Source organism: Solanum verrucosum, unplaced genomic scaffold (assembly GCF_900185275.1).
Source record: "Solanum verrucosum unplaced genomic scaffold, falcon-dt-bn FXZP01000085.1, whole genome shotgun sequence".
NCBI lineage: Eukaryota > Viridiplantae > Streptophyta > Magnoliopsida > Solanales > Solanaceae > Solanum > Solanum verrucosum.
The window spans coordinates 2435229-2460855 of record NW_026019839.1 but is presented as its reverse complement, the minus strand read 5'-3'; the positions used below and the strand labels follow the sequence as shown (position 1 = coordinate 2460855).

At 35.3% G+C, this 25627-nt stretch overlaps 2 protein-coding genes across 3 annotated transcripts in view; one reads left to right on the top strand and one right to left on the bottom strand.

Annotated features, from left to right (window-relative positions):
• LOC125815441 (uncharacterized) overlaps window positions 1–25627 on the bottom strand; it is a 426658-nt gene that overhangs the window by 340843 nt on the left and 60188 nt on the right. The window lies entirely within an intron of this gene.
• LOC125815137 (actin-related protein 3) lies at window positions 16958–25471 on the top strand. Its single transcript, XM_049494542.1, has 9 exons — window positions 16958–17320; window positions 17403–17865; window positions 21968–22114; window positions 23132–23224; window positions 23639–23758; window positions 24104–24214; window positions 24392–24517; window positions 24619–24717; window positions 24832–25471. Exons 1-9 carry the CDS (start codon window positions 17265–17267, stop codon window positions 24910–24912), a joined length of 1296 nt encoding a protein of 431 aa, XP_049350499.1. The 5' UTR covers window positions 16958–17264; the 3' UTR covers window positions 24913–25471.

Here is a 25627-nt window from a genome sequence, read left to right as displayed (position 1 = left end):
TGACACTAATGATGATTCAGTCCCATTCATCACCACCACTCCTCCTTCTATGGAATCCATTAGTCGAACTCATAGCCGTGCAAGTCAATGCACCTCTTGTGCTAACTCTTTCTTATCTTCCTCAAAATGGGCGGTACTACCCATAAATAATCTACTCAAGGCATCAACAACAACATTAGCCTTTCCTAGGTGATAAAGAATACTCATGTCATAATCTTTGAGTAACTCTAACCACCTTCTCTGTCTGAGATTAAGCTTTTTCTAACTAAACGCATACTGAAGACTCTTGTGATCGGTGAACACATCCACATGAACACCACAAAGATAATGACGTCATATTTTCAAAGCAAATACTACAACAGCCAACTCTAAGTCATGGGGTTGGGCAATTCTTCTCATGAACTTTCAACTGTCTGGAGATACGCTATAACTTTGTCATTCTGCATTAACACACAACCTAAACCAGCTATAGACGCATCACAATAGACAACAATGCCTTGCGTACCTTCTGGTAAGGTCAATAAAGGGCAGTAGTCAACCCTTTTTTTTCAATTCCTGAAAGCTTTTCTCACAAGTTTCAGACCATTGAAACTTCACTGTTTTCTAAGTTAACTTGGTCAAAGGAGACGAAATGGATGAGAACCTCTCTACAAATCTTCTATAATAGCCAGCCAAACCTAGGAAACTTATAATATCAGTTGGAGATGTGGGTCTAAGCCAATTCTACATTGGCTCTATCTTCTGAGTACAAACTCTAATTCCATCACCGAAAACCATGTGGCCCAAGAAAGCCACAGACTCAAGCCAAAACTTACATTTTGAGAACTTAGCATACAACTCCTTATCTTTTAAAGTCTGAAGAACTATTCTGAGATTGCTAGCATGATCTTCTTCATTCCTTGAATAGATTAGTATATCATCAATGAAGACGATAACAAACATATCTAAATAAGGTTTGAAAAATCTATTCATAAGGTCCATGAACGCTGCAGGTACATTGGTTAAATCGAACAACATGACCAGAAACTCATAATGACCACAACGGGTCCTGAATACTGTCTTAGGAATATCACATTCCCTTACTTTCAACTGCTCCTTCAACTCTTTCAATTCTGTTGGTGACATGCTATATGGTGGAATAGATATAGGACGAGTATATGGAAGAACATCAATACCGAAGTCTATCTCTCTCTCAGGAGGGACTCCGGGTAGATCATCTAGAAAGACTTCTGGAAACTCTTTTATTATAAGGACTGACTGAATGGAAGGTATCTCAACACTTGAGTCATTAACTCGGACCAAGTGATAGATACAACCCTTAGAAACCAACTTCCTCACCTTAAGGTACGAAATGAAACGATCCTTAGGCACTGCTGAACTACTTTTCCACTCTAAGACTGGCTCATTTGGAAACTAGAACTTGACAACTCCAGTTTTACAATCAACTGAGGCATAACAGGCATGAAACCAGTCCATACCAAGAATGACATCAAAATCCACCATGTCTAACTCAATTAAATCAGCCATGGTACTCTTGTAATTGACGGAAACTGGACAATCACGATAGACTCTCTCTGCTATAATAGACTCACCAACAGGTGTAGAAACATTGAATGGTTCACTAAGTTGCTCAGGAATAACATCAAAGTTCATAGCAACATATGGAGTTACTAAAAAAATAAACTCGCTCCTGAGTCTAGCAAAACATAAACAATAAAGTCAAAGACTTGGATCATACCAGTGACAACATCTGGTGAATCATCTTGCTCTTGACGACTAGTGATCACATAGAGGTGGTTTGCTCCTCCGCCAGTACTGGAAGTAGCTCCTCTAGGTGCAGCCCTGTCTGATGGAGCAACGGATGAAGATTGGGCTCTATTGCACTGATTTCCACTACCTTGCCTTTTCTTAGGACACTCTTTCATAAAGTGACCTTCTTGTCCACACTTGAAACAACCTGTCTGGCCATCATGACACTTACCTGGGTGGGTTCTACCTAACTTAGCACATGCAGGAGGCTTAGTAACCCCTTGTGCCACACTACCATGAGAATAAGCAGGTTTGGCTCTGAAATCCTAACTATTGTACCCACTTTTGTTCTTGGGTGCAAATGCACTAGCAGATGATGGGACAGGTCCCTTCTGTTTTTGTTGGAAGGAAGACCGGTTCACACTACTTTTTTGCTGCCTGAACTCATTCCCTCATGTCTTAGCCCTCTTATTCTTAAACTCGTCTCTATCATTCAACTTATCCTCCTTAACTTGTTGCACATGGATCATTAGCCTTGTTATGTCCATTTCCCCTATTAGCATCGATGTCTTGCCTTCCTTGCTTGACTGACGAGATAACACAGCAACAAATAAACTAATCCTGCTTATCATGTCAACAACCATCTCCGGAGCATAGCGGGAAAGTTGTGTGAACTTCAGACTATACTCATGAACACTCATAGACTCCAGATTAAGGGTGAGAAACTCTTTTATCTTTGCCTCTCACAACTCACGGGGAAAGAAATGTCCCATGAGAGCACTCTCAAACACAGCCCAACTCACTATTGGCGCATCCTCAGCCCTATTCTTTTTCCATTGGTCGAACCAAATTCTAGCGACACCCTTCATTTGGTATGCAACTAGTTCAACCCTCTAAGCATCAACAACATGCATAATCTCGAAACTTTCTGAAGCTCTTCAACAAAGTACTCCGGATCCCCTGTAACACTTGAACTTGTGAAGCTTGGTGGGTTCATCCATAAAAACTCACGGATCCTTGAATTATCAGCCACTTCCTGTCGATTCTCTCTCTGACCAACTTGATGGGTCACAACTTGAATTAACATCTGAATAGCTTCACAGAATTCAGCCTTGATGACCTCTCCTTGGGGTTTCACTTATGGTGCATTAGGTACCTCTTGTTCCTCGACCCCTCTCCTAGCAGGACGACCTCAGACAGCTCTTCGTAGAGGCATGATTATCTGAAAACACGCGCAAGCACGAATTAAAAGAAAACTTTTTAGAGATCAAACTCTAACATACGAAATGAGTGTGAAAGATGTGAGAATTTTTCCTAGGACTCTACAGGCACGGCTTCATAGACTCCCTAGGACTCTTGAACTCTGTTCTCTAATACCAAGTTTGTCACGCCTCGAGCCTACACTCTAGATATGGCTGGCACTCGAGAATCATTGTTGACCCCAAGCGAACCCTTGGCCTGGCTTACTTACTCAGCAAAAGACTTAAACACAAGAAATAGACTAACAAGGAACTTGAGAAATAACTTAGAATGTCTTTAAATAAACATTCAAACTTAGCCAAAATGGCAACCTCAAGTCTCAAAAACATAAGCCAATAATAAAGTAGTGACAAATGAATTTAACTAATTGACTGTATGTCTATGAAGCCTCTAAACAACTGAGATGGATGTCAGGACAATAAAATTGAAAGCAATAAAAGGGACCCTCCGGAAGCAAAGAGGCTCACCACAAGACTCTGAGTGCTCAAACTAGATCAACGAGGCGCTGGATGTTGATCTAGGTTACAAGCGTCTACATCATAATAAGATACAGGCCAACTGGCATCAGTATATTGAATGTACGACTATGCGAGTTGTATTGCTAAACACAACATAGGCTTGAAAAAAATTTGAAAGGAACTGAAGAACTTACCTGGCTCAACTCAACTCAACATACCTGAACTCATTTCAATATAAAGCAATTTAAAAGTAAGTGCAATATAAAGAAAAATTGTTTAAAACAAGATGTCAACTTTGTGTGTATGCAAAGATACATATACTCTGAGATGTATGTAAAAATACAAATAAACTAATGTATATAAAAGTACAAAATTCTGTTATGGGAGTTTCTCTAAACGACAATCATCACTTAAGAGTTATATGATGATACAACACTTTACCTCACGCTGCCAAGGACCATCATATACCTTGTCGGGGGTATAGGACCTAACTCACTAAGTGGATCCACTAGTCTATGCTAAAAGCATCTTAAAGAGTCATCTAAAAAGTATGGTCCTTTACTACCCATGATGGCTACATGGTTTATGGAAACTTAAGTTAATATGAACTCGCATCCCCATATCAGTGCTCAATACTACTCCCAAAATGTACTTAGCTCAAATGTTTTTAAAACAAACTTCTTTCTTTGGTTTGAGATAATTACTCAAAACTTAGCTTAAAGCTCTCTTGGAATCGATGTTCCATTTTCTTGCTCAAATGTGAAAACATTTATAAACTCTTTGGGAATACTTAGTTCCCTTATAGATTTTAGAGAAATGAACTCAACTCTTTACTATTTGCTTAACTTGAAATTTAAGTCTTAAAACAAAGTTAAAATGTTTGTTAAAGACTTTTGAAAACATTAAAAACTTTGTTTTGACTTGCCTAGTAACTTCTCTTGACTTCGATCCTAACTTTCCTTGAATTGGATTATGGATTCAAGGTTCATGATCTCATGTTTATGGATGATTTCATGATGTTTAGATGTACCTTAGAGTGTTGGAATCAACTAGAAAACATAGGTACATTGCTAAGGAACAAGTACGAAAAGATGAGGAAAGAATGGGAAGAACTTGACGAATTTTGACGAAATTCACAAGCTATCCTTGACGAAATCGACGAATTTTGAACGTTCTTCTCCTATCTCTTATTTTCTCTTGTTCTCCAAGCCCTAGCGTTAAATTCACTTTTCTAATACTGACTAAAATCTGACTTTACCCTAATTAAACTCCTAAAAACAAATTAGAATAATTAGGTAAGGAAAAGACTAAATTATCCTTCCAAAATCCGAATTAGGCTTTCCTTAATCCAACAACCCAACTTCTAAAGGGCATAGCTTACTCATACGAACTCGAAATTGCGCAAACTCAGAGGCATTGGAAAAATCATTCCAAGAGCTATCCAACCATATCTGGAAGTACACCTAACTCATCCTGAGCTAGGATTTATGGCCGTTTGAAATTGATCAAAACTCAACTTTTCCTAACTAACATAAATTTTCCAGATTTTCATTCTTTCCAAAAATGATTATTTCCAATTATAAGCTTCTTCCTAATTATTTCAAATTGCGAGATGATACATGAAACATCACTAACCCTGCAACTAGATTATTCCAAGTAGCATAACAAGAGTAGTATCAGTACAACCAACACGTACGGGTAGACATCATTTGTCAATCCGAACCTATTACATAATATCAAGTAAATAGACAGAAGGTCATGCAATGAGAAGTTGCACCGCCCTACTTCTTCATTTTCTTATCTCGACCCTTGTTGGGTAAAATTATGACTAAGTACCTCAAATACTCCACCCTAAGGCTTTCACAACATACTCGTCATGCCATGCTGCCATCAAAACCTAATCCATCTACCACATTAATGTCACTAAACATCATTCCAACACTCTTGCCATTTCCAGAATAATAACATAAATTGATACCCTAGCTCAACTCATCCTTAGTAAGACTCAACCCCGAACCCCTTACGACTAAGACCATCATAACTAATAGAACCATGACTTAGACCACTAAAGAATTGGATCCTCATAAACTCACTCCACTAGGCAAGACAATTATTAGACAAAACAAGTTGTAAGGGTGCAATTAGTAATAACCTCCAATATCCCTCAACCATCACAAAGCGTCACCTAACCCAAGTCTCCTAGTCCCCGTCCTGGATTTATCTACACAACCCGTAACACCATAACCATATATAATAACATCCTCAAATACCAAGACTCTCAGTTATACAACATACTGGTCCTCTAACGGGACCCAGATCAAATTGTAGTATTATACCAAGCGTGGTATCCGAGTCAACTGTATATAATCATACTAGGTGTGATATCCGAGCCAACCAACAATGCTCTATACCGGCGTGGTACCCGAGCCAACCAACAAGCACACCAAGCATGTATAGTCTTATTACACCATAGCATGCATCAACACATAGCACAATGAACAAAACTATTTAAACCCACAAGTTACAATCACAAGTTCATTTCATATGCTTCTTATCACTCATTACACAATATGACACTACAAGCAATAAACATACATACACATAATTCAGAAGCATACAACCATCATGTACACATATACACATATGTATCAATAGCGCAAAATATTGGACCTCATTATAAGCACACATTCTTTCCCTGAGAATTATCTCCCCAGTCCCATGAATTGATACTCTTCTCATTTATTTAGTTCCCCTTGATTAAAACAAGTTCAATTCCATAAATAGTTATAACCCAACAATTTTATAAACACCCTAAACTTACAATTAACACTAAGTTACTCCAACAAGGAAATTCCATATTAACAACCAAGCACTAGAGACCACCCCATTATCATCATTTTTTTACACCTTAACAACAATTCAATATTTAACCATTCAAACTCCATGCCCGAAGGCCAAACATGAGCTCTTTGAATACTTACAAGATAGAATGCGATAAAAGCAGGTCTAATTATCAATTTTGAAAGAAACCCTAGCTACCTAGACGTCAAGCAACCACTGATGAACTTTGTCCTTAAATACGACTCAGCAGAATCTCCATTTGATGAGAGACATAAAAAATACATTGAATTTATCCCTCATAGTGTGGAATTTCTCCCTCCTAGTGTGGGATTTCTTCCTCCTCCATTGTTGTCTTTCCTTGGGTGCTCTTGGATGGTTTTTAAGAACAACCGTAGATATTTCCTCCTTCCAAAAATGAGAGAAAAATAAAAAATGACGCATTAATTAGGTTGTTAATTTTTGACATCTCGCTCAGACCTCTATAGCGGCATCGCCGTAGAGAGGGACCTTCCGCTTATGCAAGTTGACGTCAGCCCAACTCAAAAAATTAAATTAAGCTAAAATCCATCATACTCAAATTTTAGGAACTCTGCACGAGGTGTCATTTAGTAACGACGAATCTGATCGTTACACGAATAGACCACATAATAACATGTAAATAATCAAAAGAAAACATAAGACTTGAACAATCCACTCTCAATCTCTTAGCCATTGAGTCCTACTACGTTGGATTCATACATTATATTCCCCAAGTCACCCACCGCATTTTGCTGCCAACTCCCACATTAAGAGCCATTTTACCTTTCCAATCGATCATCGCCTAACTCTTCTATCACATAATGACCTCTTGAAACAACTTATTCTACAAACACTAGTCTTTTTTACTAAATCCATTCTTGATCTCATATCTACCAACTAACTCAATATACACTGTAAACCCTTCTAATTTCTCTTGACTCAACCAACACATGATTCAACATTATCTATGATATTTAACATGCAAATTTTTCTACACAAGGACCACCACAACATTTAAATACACCAATTCGGCCACTGAAGGACCAATATGTGATAAATACAACACAATAAATGAATTCACTCCACTCATGGAACCAACATTTCTATTGTAATTACAATGCATTGCTTTCTATGTTTAAGTTGTATGATTTATTTATTTATATTCTATTTTTAAAGGAATTTTTTTCTCTTTTTAATATCAACTTTTTATATCATCATGTTTAAAATCACACGATTAAAAGATAATTTTGTCACCCCAAAAATAGGGAGGCGCGACTGGTACTCAATACCGTATTCAATTGGGCAACACAATATTTGAAATATGAAGCATGAATCATTAAGGTCGTGACATGAATAACAATAAACCATATTAAAATGGTAGACAAGTCAAAAATGAAGAAGTACTAGCTAGTCGACGAGGCGGCAACCGAAGACGTACATACTTACATAGATATTATATGTCAAGCCTATTGACTGAAGATTGAAACCTGCAAAAGAAACTTAGAATATTGTGTCCATAATATCCTCTACGAGTGATATAAGCATTGTTGGCCGAGACAAGGCTCTAACTATACCTAAAATGTACAACATAAAAGTAACATCCACTAATAACCCAGGATAAGATGGAGCTTACCAACTCACAGTTGAACATGAATCCTAGTGGGTTGGTTGATCAGAATCCCTGTCTGGACCTGTTCGCACAAAGAAAAAAAGTAGCGTCCCTAAGACATGGGACGTGAGTACGAATAAAAATGCATTGGCATGTAAGGTAGAAAGTAGAATCATAAGTAACTTTTGTAAAACAGGTAATAGAGATATCACCTGAAACTGAAACTCAAATAATCTCCATGATTAACATTTGACCTCCTACTATTCAAATATGCATTATATGCTCGTGTAATTGTATGTCGTGAATACATATATAGATGCAAATACATGGCATACCAAACCAAATGCTAGCAATGGTGGTGCCTTCCGGTAGCTAACCTGCATCATATTCACTAATTTGTGGCCACTTGTGTTTCATATGTATAAATATAAGCAATATGGTTCATACTTCTTATTATAGCTCGAGAGTAGAATGCATAACATGTCATGTTATGGATTTGTTGTAACATCTCGCAACTAGAAAGAACTAGAAGGAAGTTTAAAATCTGGAAAATTTCAAGTAAGTTAAAAATTGAGTTTTTGGTCAACTTCAATCGGCCATAACTCCTAGGTCAGGATGAGTTAAGTGTAGTACCAGATATGGTTGGAAAGCTCTTGGGACGCTTTCCAACGCCGCCAATTTTGCGTGATTCCGAGTTCGTATGAGTGAGTTATCCCCTTCTGAAGTTGGGTTGTTGGATTAAGGAAATGTCCAATCCGGAATTTTAAGGGGTATTTTAGTCTTTTCATTTGCCCTAATATTTTAATCCGTTTTTAGGAGTTTAATATGGGTCAAATTAGAGTTTAGTCCGTTTTAGAATTTGGGATTTCACGCTAGGGCTAAGGAGAAAGGAGAAGAGAAAAGAAGAAGGAGAAAAGGGCAAATTCATCAAGATCGATCAAGGAAGTTGGTGTTTCGCCAAGGATTTGCTTCTATCAAGTATGTGAGGCTCTCATAACATTGGGATCGTTCTCCCACGTGCCAAGCATATTTATTTCAGTTTGGATTTGTCCTAAAAGCATATGAATATTGATGATCTTTATACCTATTCTTGAATTCGTTCTTGAATTTGACTGAGTTGGGAAGTTTCTGAGTTCGTTACGTCGCATTATAGGGTCGTTTCGAGTTAGGTTCTTAGGTACATTTTCTGGGTATCTGTATCTAAAAGTAATCTGGAAAAAAAGAACCGAGTTTGGGTGATTTGGGGTTGGAAAACGAAGAAGAAATTTCGTCGGACGAAATTAACGGGTGGCCGCGCGTCGCGCACCTAGTGCCCAGATTTGAATATTTCAGCTTCGCGTCGCAGAGCTGACACGAGGTGTTCTGTCTCAAAAGACGTTTTCGAAACCAAAATTTAATTATGCCTCCGCGTGCGGACCCACCTTAAAATCTTGAGTTTCGGTCTTTTCTCATGTTTAGCTATCTAAAATCATTCCTAAACAACATGAGATCTTTCCAATCACAAATCTTAATCCTTGAATCCATAATTCAATTCAAGGATCGGTTAAGAGTCAAGTCAAGAGCAGTTAAGATCAAAGTCAAGAGAAGTCAAGAGTCAACTAAGAGAAGTTCATTTCAAGATTTCATAAGTCTTTTACAAACGTTATAACTTTGTTTTAAGACTTAAGTTTTGAGTTCAGTAAAGAGTAATGTTGAAGTTCTTTCCTTCAAAGAAACATATGGGGACTAAGTATTTCCCAAATAGATTTAAAATGTTTTACACATTTAAGTAAGAGCGGAAACTGAGATTTCCAAAGGGCCTTCGGGCAAGTTTTCAGAAAAGAGTAATAGCTTTCTAAATGAAGCAAGCAGGGAAACTGAGATTTCCAAGTTAGCCTTTGAGCTAAGTTTTTTAGCACTAATCTCAAATCACAGAAGAAGTATGTTTTTAAAACATAAGAGCCAGTATATTTTGGGAGTAGTATTGAGCACCGAATTAGGGACGAGCATGAGTTTAGATAACTCACATCACCATAGAACCATGTAGCCATCATGGGTAGAAAAGGGTCATACTTTTTAGATGAATCATTTTCGCAATAGACTAGTAGATCCATTAGGCAGTTCAGGTTCTATACCTTTGGCCGGGTATAGGATGCGATGGCAGCGTGAGGTAGATCGTTGTATCATCACTATAGCTCTTATGTGATGGTTGTCGGTTAGAGAAACTCCCACAGAAGTTATTGTATTTTTATATACATCAGTTTATTGTATTTTTACATACATTTTAGAGTTTTGTTATATCCTTGTATATACATAGAGTTGACATCATGTTTTTAAATAGTTTTTCTTTATATTGAAATGAGTTCAGTAAGTATTCATGAGTTGAGAAGAGTCAAGGTAAGTGTTTCTTTCAGATTTCTCTCTCAAGCCTATGTTGTTTTAGCATTCCAACTCGCATACTCGTACATTCAATGTAGTGATGCCAGTTGGCCTGCATCTTATTATGATGCAGACACAAGTAACTAGGATCGACATTCCGACGCATTGTTGATCCAGTGAGCAGTTCAGAGTCTGTTGGTGAGCCTCCTTGTTTTCCGGAGGATCCATTTCATTGCTTTCTAGTTTAGTTTATTAGGATGTTGTGGGGTCTGTCCCAACATCCATCTCAGTTGTTATTAGAGGCTTCATAGACAATCATATGTTACTTCTTTAGTCTTATTCATTTCATTTGTATCGTTTAAGACTTGAGTTTGCCTTAAAGGCGAGTTGAATGTTCATTTATAACATTCTAGTTACTTCATAAATGTGTATGTGATGAGTTAAGTCTTCTACTGAGTTAGTAAGTCAGGCCAAACGTTCGCTTGAGGCCAGCAATGGTCTTCGAGTGTCGGCCACGTCTAGGGTGTAGGATTCGGGCGTGACATTTGTAATGCATATTGTTACCATAATCATGTTGCCAATCTTGACCCATTTGTACTCTTGCTCTCATAATCATGTAATCACTTTTGTATAACATGTAAATGTCTCATAGAACCTCATATGATATGTTTTCCGAATAAGCTTGAAAACTTAACTCGACTTTTAGAAAGATAACTTAACCTTGAAAATGTTCATAAAAAGCTTAAGGTGCTTTACTTGGTTCCTAGATAATTTATAAAATAAAAACTTCAAAAATCAACTATTTTAATACTTTAAATATTTAAGTGATATTTGAGAGTTTTGAAAATCGTGTCTTACTTTAAAGAATTTTCAAAATACATTTTAGCGGGGAAAAAGGATTGGTTGGAAATACTAAATGTCTTCCATAATCTTTTCAAGTCACACCACCCAAAGAAGAATAAGATTTCATACATATGAACATACGGTCAAGGAAGCCGATAAAATGACGTGTAGATGTTGAATACCTTATTTATCTGAACGAGTGGAATATCAACATAATAGTATCATGAAAATAATTCAGTTGCGATCCCAATGCCTTTAATAGAAGGTCTTTCTAGAAATAGAATTGTAAAATATAGCATTTGGTGTTTTAGAAACTTTCCAGAAGTCATGCTAAAAGGAAGAGCTTAGCCTTGACATACATTTTCAATGAACACTCGAATGCTCGAAGTTTTTTCACAAAAAATTTCTTACGTCCTAAGCTTCACAAACACTATATATACACAACTTGTATGCACCTATAAATAATTTATAAATGAGCTTAAATCGGCAGATTTTCCATATGGTTCTAACTTGACGAAACATCCGTAGATTTTCTTAAAAACAATCATACAAGAGTCCCGAGATGATTACCTTAGCAAATCAAGTGTAAACCTTGAAAAAACACCAATAACTACAAAGTCATATCTTCCAAAACTCTTTCCAAATACAGCTAAAAGGGGAGGGGGGGGGGGGAGGGGGGACAATTGCTATGCGTAGGAATCACGTTTCTAGGCACGGGGGCAACCTTTAATAGTAGAAATCGCTAAAAACGCATCTTTATCACCCAAGAACTCCATCACAACCCTCTCTTAAGATTTCTTTCTAGTTAGGAAGAAATATTTTTATGGGTTAAAACATCGAATAGCCTACTTACCATATTTTTTATCCGATCCTATTCCCGACCTGAATTCTACCCAAACAGTCTGTAGTAAAACACTCATAACATTTTACTCCGATGTCGGTTTGATGTGAGGTTTTGTGCATTGAAAACTAGACTCGTAGACCTTTGATTTGATAGTTCATGGGATTTTTAAGCCTTTATATATTGGGACAAACATCCGAGACATTTTGTTAGGATCAAACGCTTACCATCATGCCAAAAGTTATAGCTGATAGCAAAGGCGCAACTTTATTTCTTAACTAAGTCCACCAAGCAAGAGTCATGTTCGATCATGACTCCGACTCAGGCCACCCAATCCCTCGTGGGCCTTGCCATAGGCAAGATGTTGACATTACTCAACAATCCCCCTCGCAACACCTGCCTCATGCAGAATGCTACTCTTGGGAATCGAACCCACGACCTTGACTGTGATACCATTTGTTAGGATCAAACGCTTATCATCATGCCAAAAGTTATAGCTGATAGCAAAGGCACAACATTATTTCTTAACTAAGTCCACCAAGCAAGTGCCATGTTCGATCATGACTCTGACCCCGACCACCCAACCCCTCGTGGGTCTTGCCATAGACCAGATGTTGACATTACTCAACACATTTGACCCAAAGTTCAGAAAATTTATTAGAGAAACTTACGACAACTTTTACCGACCTTTGTTTCGCTACTTTTCTTGACTTCAAAACTTAACATACGACCATTGTGTTATTATATACCTCATAACACATTATTCTTAGCATATTAGACATTCATAGACTTTTCCCAGAGGTATGGGTTAGTTTAAACCTTTCAAACGGGTAAGGTGCTATACGAGCCATTTCTTTAACCCCGAACCTTTGTTTGAGGAATTCATTTGACCTAAAACTTTAGTCTAGTTCCTTGATATTGTCACCCATTTGCAATCTTATTCTCCATTATACTACACCAAGCCATATACACCTCATATAACCACGCTATGATATGTTACGCTACATATTTTAAATGGTCAAAATGCTCTTAAACTATGCGAGAAACAAAATGCACCCCCTTACACCACTCCCCACCCTGATAATATTTTTTTCCAAAAAATGCCCATATTGTTATATTTGAATAAAAAATATTTTTTTTCTAATAAACATGTTGTTCCTTTTCTTTTCGAACATACTTTTCTAATAAAAATATTGTAACTCATCATTAATTTTCATATACATAAGATCATTATGTATGACCTATATTATTAGTTTAAAAAGTATATAATTTATTTTTATGGATAAAAAAGATTAAGAAAAAGAAATAAGATTACTTTCCACTTTTATGTTAGTCAAAGACATTTTTAAAAAAGCTCTTTAAAATTAATATTATATTAGGAAATAATGTATTTTAAAAAAATAATAATAATAACACGTTTTTATTATGAAAGGAGCCTTTTTCACGCTATAGTAACAATATAGACATTACTGGATTAAAGTATTAGCAATAAAATATTTTTGAATCAGACTATTAATGATTTTTTTAAAAAAAATTGCATAGTCTAATGATATTTCTTTTAACCCTTTTCTAGATTCAAAAATCTTCTTATTTATAAAAAAGTTATATGTCAAGTTAAAATAGACGAAATAAACTAAAACAGAGGGAATGTTTAGTTTGGCTTCTTGACGACAAGAATGTATTTTTAATTAAAAACGATTGCAATTTTTCTCTTCTTTTTTTAAAAAAAAAAAAAGGAATTAGTTACATTATGTAGAACTTTTCATTATTGAATGTTTAGTTTATTATATTAAAATTTATCACATAGTGTATATATATATATATATATATATATATATATATATATATATTTCAAAATGTATTATCATAAATATTATAATAACTTATGTTAAATGGTTTTTGTGAAAATATCTAACCAACTGTTGAGGCAACATTTTTATACAACATTATATTTTATTATTTTATGTATCATTATTAATCCTGTATTCCTTATTGTAAATCTTTGGAACAACAACCATCGATTTTCCCGACTCGAAACAACATTAAGCTTAAACAGAAGGTAGCAACTTAAATTAACAAACAGAACATTGAACAAGAAATAAATAGAGAAAATAAAGATGGAAAGATGTATATTAGTATAGGTTCTTAAATTCGATAGGAAAAACTTTTGACTAAAAGCGGAAACTTAACACAGGAAATAAACAACACAGAGATAGAAGGTATACCTTTTTTGTTCGAAAAAACAAATCTCTTGAGAATTGATTTGAGCACAAAATGAATTTGGTATTTTCTCCATGGAAATAAAGAGAAGATTTCCAGAATAATCAATGTAGAAGAACAAAAATACAACATGTACATTGCTGTAAATGGAAGTAGAAAACACGTGGCAACGCAGGAAGAATGAAAAAGAGACATTACCAATTTACCCTTTTGGATGTCTACAAGGCAAAATGACCGGCTCACCCTTTGAATGTACGGCAAAACCCCCCTTTATTAAGAACGACATGATAATCTTTTTATTTATTTAGTTAGTTAATTTTGTACAATGTCAAATTCTCAGAGAAAATATGCAATCTTATAGATTTTTCCTCTAACTTTTAAGTTAATCAATATTACTATAAAATCATGGAGGTTAGAAAAATTTATAGTAGGCAAAATTGTCTACTATTTTTTTCAAATATTTGTCTTTAGTTATTATCCTAATATTTAGGACTTTAAAACTGACTAAAATTTTGCTTCTTATTTGAACAATATTAAAATTCTAATATAAAATTAATATTTTACCTTATATAAATCTTACTTAAATTATGATGATCAAAATAAATAAATAAAAGAATTAAAAATATTAAAGAAATATATTCACTTTAAAAAATATAATTAAATCTTACCTAAATTAGGGTAACTAAAATAAATAAATAAAATAATGAAAAATATTTAAAAAATAAATTCACATTTTTTTGGAGCACAAAACTAATATTCCCTCTATCCCAGTTTTAGAATAACTATTAGCAATCCAAATATTTTGAAAAATTTACGGAAATCATATTATGTTAGGAGCTAATTACTTAGATGCGCACTTTAGTTTGCAATACTATAAATCTTATTTGTGTTTAGATACGTCCAGACATATGGATACCGAGTACATGAAATCATTATTAGATATAATATGTTCTAAATATACTATATATAATTGGATTCACATGTATATGATATACATAACAAATTCTCTTGTCATTTCTTCTATGTATCTAGTGTGATTCACATCAAATTATTCACCTCTCTCGCCGTTTTAGGAGTTAATATCTTATATGGTCACTCAACTATCTACTATTCCCTTAGAAAGTCACTCAACTTTGTATTTTAACTCAAAAGTGTCTCAATTATCCACTCTTCTCTGAGAAAGTCACTCAACTTTGAATTTTAACTCAAAAGTCACTCAACTATCAATAGTTCTGTCAGAAAGTCACTCAACCTATTTAATTAATATTTTAATTAAAATTTGCTAATATAATTCTTTAATGACCTGACCCGTTAAAAATATAATATCGACTCATTTTATTTTACCCATTCTCTTACCTCATTCCACTCTCTTCTCGGACTCTTTCTCCTCTGCTTTTTTTGGTGGTTCTCCATTGCTGCCTCTTTATCTTTTAGTTGAGTGTTAATTAGGGTATCTCAATTTCTAATGTAGGAAACTATAGGAATCTAATGCATTGATTCGAACTGGCACAAATAGAGCTTATATGTCAGAAGTCTGATTTGCTTTTTGATTGTAATATGGTTTGATTTAGAGGTTCACTATCAATACGGCCGCTCGTCTCCTTCACAAATATTCTCATGTAAATTGTTGCAACCATTGAAGAAATGACAGTTATCTTCATTACACAATAAAGCCGAACACAACTAAGCAAAATGAATCGTAACAAGTAAAAACGAAAATGATAAAGAACAATTACGAGGAAATAATAAATTAGAGAGAAAAAGGGAACCAGAAAGATCTGTGTAGTGGAGAGGAAACGAGAGTTGACTATGGAGATTCTGGTTCATATGATTCTTTCAACCAAAAAGCAAATTATTACAAGTTAAGAGTTGAATATGGCCAAAGCATAGATTTTTATTTTGATTATCAAACTCCTTTAATTTGACTCTTTTAAGTCAGATGATTTCTTCTAATTTCCTACCTAATATAGAACTTCGAAATTGAGATGCCCTAATTAAAACGTAGCTAAAAGAGGAAGAAGAGGCAGCAATGGAGAACCAGAAGAAAAAAAAATGCAAAGGAAAAGAGGAGAAAGAGTCTAAAAGAGAGTGAATAAGGTAGGAGAATGGGTAAAATAAAATGGGTCAATATTATATTTTTAACGGGTCGAATTAAGTGAGCCGAGTCATTAAATGGTTTAAATGGTATTTTTTTAAATTTTGGTTTTTAAATAAAAATATTATATTAGCAAATTTTAATTAAAATATCAATTAAATAGGTTGAATGACTTTCTGAGATAACAATTGATAGTTGAATGACTTTTGAGTTAAAATTCAAAGTTGAGCGACTTTCTGAGAGAAAAATGGATAGTTAAGTGACTTTTGAGTTAAAATATAAAGTTGAGTGACTTTGTGAGAGAATAGTTGATAGTTGAGTGTCCGAGATATTAAGAGGGTGTTTAGATTGGCTTAAAAGTTGATCAAACCTATTTTTAAGTCAGTTTTTTATTTCTGGAATTGTTTGGCAAATATAAAAAATAATTTAAAATAAGTCAAAAATAACTTAAAATAAGTTGAAAAGTGTTTGGCAAGGTAAAGAATGACTTAAAAACCAAAAGTAGGTCTCCCTCTGCTTTTTATTTTTTGACTTAAAAAATCATTTCAATTTGATTTTTTATTTTTAATTTAAAAACTATTTTTTTTTAAAGTCAATCCAAACAAACTCTAACCCTCGTTTTAGTGTATTTGAAAAAGTATGGGAAAGTTGATCCTATTTGGGGAGGTGACCAGCGGTACGACAGCCGACCAAAGACGCAAAACGTCGGGGGGGTCTGAAAGCAGAATTGTTTGATTGCTAAGAAACGAATCGAAAACACCCAATAGACAGTGAGACCAAAGCTATAATTGAGTATAGAGTATAATAGTGATCAACTGTTTGATGAATATTCCTAAGTACTCTCTTTACTGCTACTTCAATTCTTGTCACCTTTCTCATTGAAATGGATGGATTATATCTTTCACCCACCTCCATTATCATCTTCTTTTTAGTATTGCATTTGTCGCCACCCCTTTCTTTGTTTCAACAACCATGATAATGGACCCTGCTACCTCTCGCCCTGCTCTAGTCATTGATAATGGAACTGGGTATGCGTTGAATCATTGGTTCTTTTATCTGCTCACCAACTGTTTGATGAAATTCCTCAATGATGTTTATTTATGTTTTCAGGTATACTAAATTGGGTTTTGCTGGAAATGTTGAACCAAGTTTTATTTTACCGACGGTGGTTGCTGTTAATGAGTCGTTTCTGAATCAGACTCGAGCTACGACTAAGAACAGCAATTGGCTAGCGCAGCATAGTGCAGGGGTTATGGCGGATCTGGATTTTTTTATTGGGGAAGAGGCATTGACTAGATCTAAATCTAGTAATACTTATAATCTTAGTTATCCTATTAAACATGGTCAAGTTGATAATTGGGATGCTATAGAGCGTTTTTGGCAGCAATGTATATTTAATTATCTTCGTTGTGACCCTGAGGATCACTATTTTTTATTGACTGAAAGCCCCATGACTGCACCAGAAAGTCGAGAATATACTGGTGAGATTATGTTTGAGACTTTCAATATACCGGGGCTTTATATTGCTGTGCAGCCGGTGCTTGCTTTGGCGGCTGGATATACAACATCTAAGGTTAGTAGCTTATGTGTTTGAAAGTTCCGCTAGTATACATTTTCACATAATACTTTGGTTGCAGGGCACCTTAACCAACAGAAATAACCTTATAAGTTAATAGCTTTTCCAAGTAATTTGGATCTTTTAATATGTAAGGGGTTACAAGAAGGAGCTGTTTTGTGTTAAAGATGATAAAAAATGGATTTTATTTGTACATTAGGAGCACTAATTTACACATTATTTATGACTGGCCTTGCTTCATCTGTAAAAGAGTAGCATATGCAGCTGTGTCTGCTTTATTACCAAAAGTTCGTTATGTTTCTGAAATTTAGACTTATTTTTGCTTAGCTAAAGAGTAGCTTAATAACATAGTAAGTGCACCAGAGCAGGAAACTCTCTCTTTCTTTCTTAGGGGAGATTGGTTTTATGGCCAATGACAAATGTTCTTTTACTTATATTGTCATTTTCATAGGAGATTGGTAAATAAAACACGAGATCTTTGTAGGTAGTGTCATTTCTTCTATTCAAATTGTAATTGGTCATAGACTTGTAGGAATTTGTTTCCTCCTTTATTAGTCATAACAATTGTTGTCTTGTAGGTGACAATTTGCTTTGACCAGTTAAATAAAAATAAGAGCATGAGTTGATATAATATGGAATATAGTATGGCAGCTCTTATTTGCACTTTATCCGGGAAATGATACAATCAGTAGTCCATTGGTAGGCTGATCTATGCTTACTTACAACATTATTAATTGATTATGATACGGAATGTTATAGATTCTGACTTAAGTTGTCTTTTACCGAATATCTCTACCTCTGTTGTGGGATGAAATTTAGCAGCCAGGATAGATGGTTATCTCTTACTTTCAGTATGAGTGTTTGCATTTTGTTAATGTCATTTAGTGCAAGTACAATTAGAGTGGGTAAGATAGAGCTCGTCAAACATGCCAAGGTCCTACTCATCCGTGAGGGTTGTGCCAATGCTCTAAAATGCAGATGAAACTTACTTATATTTATGATAATAACCTTAGAGTGCACCATGTTCATTTTATTTTGCTTTTTTCTGGCATTCTACCCATTTAACTTATTTTCATGGAATTTAGATCATTCGCCTTTGGATAACTAAGTGTTATGCCTGCTATAAATGTTCCTTAGGAAGATTGGGCAAGAACTGTAAAAGCAAGTTGTATATTCTATTTATATGGATACCATAAACTGTATGAAAACAATTAAAAACCAAAGAATCAAGACATGAGGAAGGGATAAGAAAAGAAGAAGAAAGAAATGGAGAGTTAAGAGTTTCTGGTCAGCACAATCTTGGTGCTGTTTAATTAATAAATTTTGCCTTTCTGACAAAAGTATTACTGAGCAATGCTTGCCGGCAGGAAGTGACCTATTGAGCCTTGGGGAAAATTGAATAACAGAAGAAAAAGAACTAAAGCAAAGTAAACTAAAAAAAGAAGATGAAAAGGGTAGATTAATGGGTTGGGGAAATGGAGAGGGGGAGAAGCAAGATAGAAGGGGAAAATTCAGGATATATTTCTGGTAAGATGACTAATGCCAAAATATAAACCCTGGTCAATCAAGTTCAAGGAAAAGGTGAAGGTAGTGAAAGAGTTCAACTATCTTTTATTAGGGATGTTGTTGGTTCGGTTCATCCGGTTTGTTCAAGAAATTTATACCATATCATTTTCGGTTACTCTATTGTGTATTACTAAAGTTAGACTTTTCGAAAATGTGCCAATTATCTCAATTTCTCTTTGATATCGATACGATTCGGTTTATTTTCAGTATTTATTTTCAAAACATCAAGTAAAAGTTACCTTATCAAAAACAAAACGTCAAGAAAGAAGTCAGTGTTATTAGGTTGTCTCATTTGTTATGTAAAATAATAACAAGCTTTAATGCTGAGTACAAGAGCTTTGTACATATGCAATGCCCTTTTAAGTTTTTGATATACAGGACAACGATTATAATAATGCAACATGTGCACTCCCAATACACTCTTTACCTAAACAAAACATTGCTCCACCTTAAAACAAAACTATTGAGTTGCTAACTGAAAGTTTGTAGTTCAAAAGACATAAAATCTGAAAAAACAACATGTACCATTACTTAAGACTTTCTGGAAAAGAAATATTGACTTGATATTTGATTCAAAATTCACAAAAAAAGAGGAGGTGGGGAAAACATACCTTGGTGGCTTGCTTCTTTTTTTGATGAAGTGAGATTTCATTAAGCCATCCAGTAGATGCAAAGATACAAAAGGGGGGGATCTGTCAGCTCAGTAAGAACAAAAAACCTTATAGAGCTAAGGAGCCGACAAAATCTAGGTAGTGATCTAAGTAAATACAGGGGAGAAGTTGGCCCAACTAAAAAGGCTAACCAAACAACTAGCCTTAAGCTTACAAATTGGAGTTAAAACTGCATCGAAATATCTCCTGTTTCTTTCATTCCAAATAACCCAAAAAATACAAGCTGGGGTCATGATCCAGATTTTCCTGATGGATTTCTAACTTCCATAGAGCTCCAACTAGTGTAGGCATCTCTGATATTGAAGGGCATGGACCAACTTATACCAAAAAGCGCTAGGAACATGTTCCAAAAGTGTGTTGCAAAAGGGCAGTGAAGCATGAGGTGGTTGATGCTTTCTGAAGTTGACTGACACATGTAACACCTATTGACCAGTTGAATTTTCTTCTCATAAGATTGTCTTGAGTGAGGCATGCTTCTTTTAAGGTTGTCCAAGTAAAACACGAGACTTAAGGGGGAAGTTTAGTCTTCCAGACTAACTTCCAGGGACATAGATCAATCATCATTTTATTGGGGCTCGAGTGTTCATATGCTGCCTTGACTGTGTATAAACCTTTGCTGTTGAAGTTCCATTTTAACTTATCACTGCGCTGAATGTTAATGTTGCAGTTCTATAAGCTTTTGAGCAGATTCAATAACTCTTTAAATTCCCAAGCTTGCAAATTTCTTCTTAGGTTCAGGTTCCAAGAGTTGTCATCCCTATACTGAGCAATACAATAATTAGGATGTCTGGCGATGTTAAATATATTTGGGAAGGCCAGTGGATTCTCCTGTCCATTTGTCTAGCCAGAATCTGATTTGGTTCCCATTCCCTGATATATTTGGTGGCTTCCTTTTAAAGATTGCCAGATTCAAAATCAACAATGACAACCCTAATGTGATCCCATTAGTGAGGTCTGGGGAGGATAAAGTGTACGTAGACCTTAGCCCTACCTTGTGTGAGGCAAAGAGGTTGTTTACGATAGACCTTCGGCTCAAGAAAATTGCTTTTAAAATAGGCATGAAAAATACAAGAGTGAAAAACGCTCTAATGAAAATACTTAGAAAAGAGAAGTATTGACAAGAAAAGTACTAAGATTGTCAGAATCCTTTAATTTTAATAGTAGTAGAGTATGTTTGGGTGTTACTTGTAGCAATTTCAATCCGCATCCATCCCCAGGACCAAGGCAAAAATTATAATATTTCATTATAAATTTAATATACAAAGTAAAAACACCTACTCCAATCATTCGGTACGGTTATAGATTTATATCGAAATCTGTGGTTTTAAACTAATAATCAGTTTGGTCAGGTTTGGTTCTGTTGACAGAGAAGCATTGATACCCCTATTTTTATAATAAAAGGATCTGGTTATGTGGTCGAAATCATTACTTTTTCAATGAGATGTTATCGTGTTTAAGCCAAAAATGCTACATATATTAGGATGTGGAAAGATTTCCCATAATATCATAACCAGACACGAGTTTGCAATAGCCATCACCCAATTCTTAAGGGCCACCGTCAATATTAGCATTATAATTTATAACATGCTAGGAACCTGAAATGAATACTATAAAGGCCCTAGCAAGTTCGTATCACATCTTCAGTTAGACCCTAGATGTTCCTTTTTCGCTTTTTCTTGAGCTATGAAGAGAAACTGCTAAGTTTTTGGTCACGTTCTGTTGTTGGTACATCCAGTATCCATTACTTGCTTCTTTAATACGTATGTATTTATTTTTTGTCTACTTCTTGACTGGCCTTCTATTAGATCTGCATAAAATTTCTTGATATATTAAGCAGATATTTCTTGTCCTTTTTTTTTTAGTGTGAGATGACTGGAGTTGTAGTGGATATTGGAGATGGTGCTACTCATGTTGTACCTGTTGCTGACGGTTATGTTATCGGGAGCAGCATTAAGTCAATCCCCATTGCTGGAAGAGACGTTACACTCTTCATTCAACAGCTCATGAGGGTATGTACGGCATCTCTCAGAATTGGTTGAAAGAAAAAATGTGTTGTTTCTCTTCATTCAACTCCTCGCCTAAAAAAAATAATAATAATAATAATTAAAAAAAATTGAAAAAAAACTCCTCACCTAATTTGTTTCCTATCTATTAGACAAATAGAACTTATTAAATATAGAATCAAGTGGGACAAATGAAATAGAATTCTGATATCCTGACATTTGGTGTTTCCTTGTTATGCTTGTGATAAAATAAATTGGAGTTCAAAGAGGATCCAAGATATTTAAAAAACAAGATTATTTTATTAAAAAAAAAAGATATGGAAACTATATAGTAATTGCAACCTCTAGAAATGACTACACTCATAAACTGTAGAAGGGGGAAATATATTCCTTAGTGTGCAAGCTCCTCTAGTTGTAGTGATTATGGTGAGAGTCACAATACCTAGGTTCAATATTTTGTTCATAACATGATGATATCTCACTTATTTCATCAAAAAGGAGATATGTTATTATGTGAGGACAGGATAGCTGTTCTTTGTTTATTTCCTCTTTGCATACAGATTCTTGGTAACGGATCAGAGCATTCTTTGCCTGAAAAATATAACTGAGGCCTTACAGCATTTTTCTTTTTTGCAAGTGGAAAATTTAAGTTTGGGAGAGTGCCTTGTTAGTTGTTGTAGCAAGCATCATCTTGGAAAATTTGTTAAAAAGAACATCCTTTGTCAGCAGTTCCCAATTAATTCTCTATCGCTAAACCTACAAGGCTACAACATATTTTCACTAATTGCAGTACCACTACATTGGTTGATTTACGCTATGCATCTGTTTTTATTTCTTTAGAGTTTTGATTCCAAAATCGGGTTTGTCTAGTGTTTCCTCATGTGCTTCAGTCCAAATTGACTTTTCGGGTACCAGCGCACAGACATGTTTTGAGGTCTCATTTTGAACTTTGAAATTTTGAAAAGGTGTGTGTTAGCAAGTCATCTCTTAAATGTTCAATCTAATCTATTTGATTCAATGTAGGAAAGGGGGGAGCATGTTCCACCGGAGGATTCCTTCGAAGTAGCCCGGAAAGTGAAGGAAATGTATTGTTACACTTGTTCAGACATTGTCAAGGTATGATTTGGTTGTAACATTGTCTAATATACAGCTAGTGGAAAGGGGAAAAAGAACCTTGATTAAGAGGAAAAATAAAAGTTTGAAGTTCCTTGTGATAATGCCTACCCTGCATGTTGTTCTTCCATCCTACTCGAGTTGAAGAATCTGTTCTACGCTAAGTTGCTCGGACTCTCCAAAAATGTTGCCGCACCCCTTTCGGATCCTCCAAAAATGCACTACTTTTGAAGGATCCGACACTCACCTGGGGACATTTTTGAAGAGTCCGAGCAACATAGGTTCTACGTTCCTGAGAATGAGAGCAACTAATTATGTCAAGATTTAAGCTGCTTATCATCCTCTTCTTACATCTGAGAATGAAATTAGCAACTGAGGATCACTTGTGATTTATTTTGTTGCTGCAAATGATTTCAGGAGTTTAATAAGCATGACAAAGAGCCAGGGAAGTACATAAAACATTGGAGAGGTACAAAACCAAAGACAGGAGCACCTTATTCATGTGATGTTGGCTATGAGCGATTTCTTGGTCCCGAGGTGTGCTCTGTGTTTCAAGTCTCTGATAATTTCAAGCTCCCAAGGTCTTCTTGCAGCTTGTTTTAAGCTGAAAAATCATGTAGTTGTAGAATTGCCCCAATTATTTACAGATGTACGCCTCATATACTGCTGATTTACTGCATGGCAGAGTGAACTCTAAAAGGTCTTATAATCAACATACAAAGGCAACCTGATGCTAGATCCCGTTATGGACAGGGTCCAGGGAAGGGCTGGACCACATAATCAACATAGTTATAGCTAAATAAGAAAACAAAGCTTGTAGAGGTGATGCATTATCGCTAGGTTGGGTGAACGCCTTTCTGATTTAAGAACTGGTTTTTGCAGGTTCTCTTCAATCCCGAAATATATAACAGTGATTTTACAACTCCTTTACCTGATGTGATAGACAAATGTATTCAGTCTGCACCTATAGACACAAGAAGAGCTTTATATAAGGTAAAGTTATTGTTGATTAACTATATAAGATTTCCGTTAATCAAGTGATCCAGCAATGTGTGACCAGTAGAAAAGTCTCCCTTATATGGTTGAGTTAAAAGTCATGATCTTGACATCACGCTCTTTGAAATAATTCTTCAAATGTGTATGTGATATTATGCCCTTGTAAAATACTAGAATATTGTTTTATCTGGAGGATCCACCATGTTCAAAGACTTCCATAGAAGATTGCAACGAGATATCAAGAAGATTGTGGATGCTCGTGTTCTTGCATCAGATGCTCGGTTAGGTGGAAATGTAAAAGTAAGCATCTATGCTTTAATTTTTATCTGAATTAATTGATGAATGAATCTTTGGTCTCTGGTACCTAAAGATGCTCGCCTACTGAAAACATATTCACTCAGGCACAACCAGTTGAAGTGAATGTGGTCAGCCATCCTATTCAGAGATATGCAGTTTGGTTTGGAGGATCTGTACTTGCTTCTACTCCTGAATTTTTTGCAGTAAGTTAATTATTTGATTTCTGTTACCTTAGGTTTTATAACTGCAACTGAAGCTACTCTTTGTAAATGGCTGGTCAGCGAAGTCTGACCTATTTAGTTGTTTCCTTATATCAGGCTTGCCATACAAAGGCTGAATATGAGGAATATGGAGCTAGCATATGTCGCACAAACCCTGTATTTAAGGGAATGTACTGATACTAACTACAATCAGTGAAGGCATTTTTCATCATCATGTTCTCCTCCCAATACCCTGATCCTTGCCCTACTTCTCAACTTCGGTTTGCAATCCTACATCCATGAGGACTGTGTATGTTAACAGGTTATTGGAGGCAGTGCATTGTAAATTTCATTCATTGAACTGTTAGAAAACAAGATTCTTGTATTCTTTCCATAGGAAGCACATCTGTCCTGCACCTTCAGGATACGGTTGACCACCCTTGGTAGGGCCGGTTGGCACTTCAATGGCAGATAAGTTTCACCGAACAATTGAACATTACCTGAGCTGAATGTCATTTTCGGAGTGTTCGGTTGAGTCAGAGGGCTACAAGTATACTTAGTTTCAAGGAAAAATAATAAGCTGTCATACGATTTGGGGTTTGATTAGAGGATTGTATGATCATTTATATTCTTTTTTTCTTTTTTTTTTTCGCTTTAATTGAAACTTTGAATGTTATATAGCTACACTTGTACATTATTCTCACTGTTGGGGAAACCTCCTTATTCTTTTTCCAGAATAATGTATCATAGATTATGCATTTTGTTCACTGCATAATGTTGTTGTTTACTACATAATTTGATGCGGAATATTTTTTTTGTTGTTTGTATTTCTGGAACATAAAACAGAATTACAGTTCAGTTATCATTGTTAGTGCCAGAAAAATTACTATTATTGACTCCTTTTCATTATTTA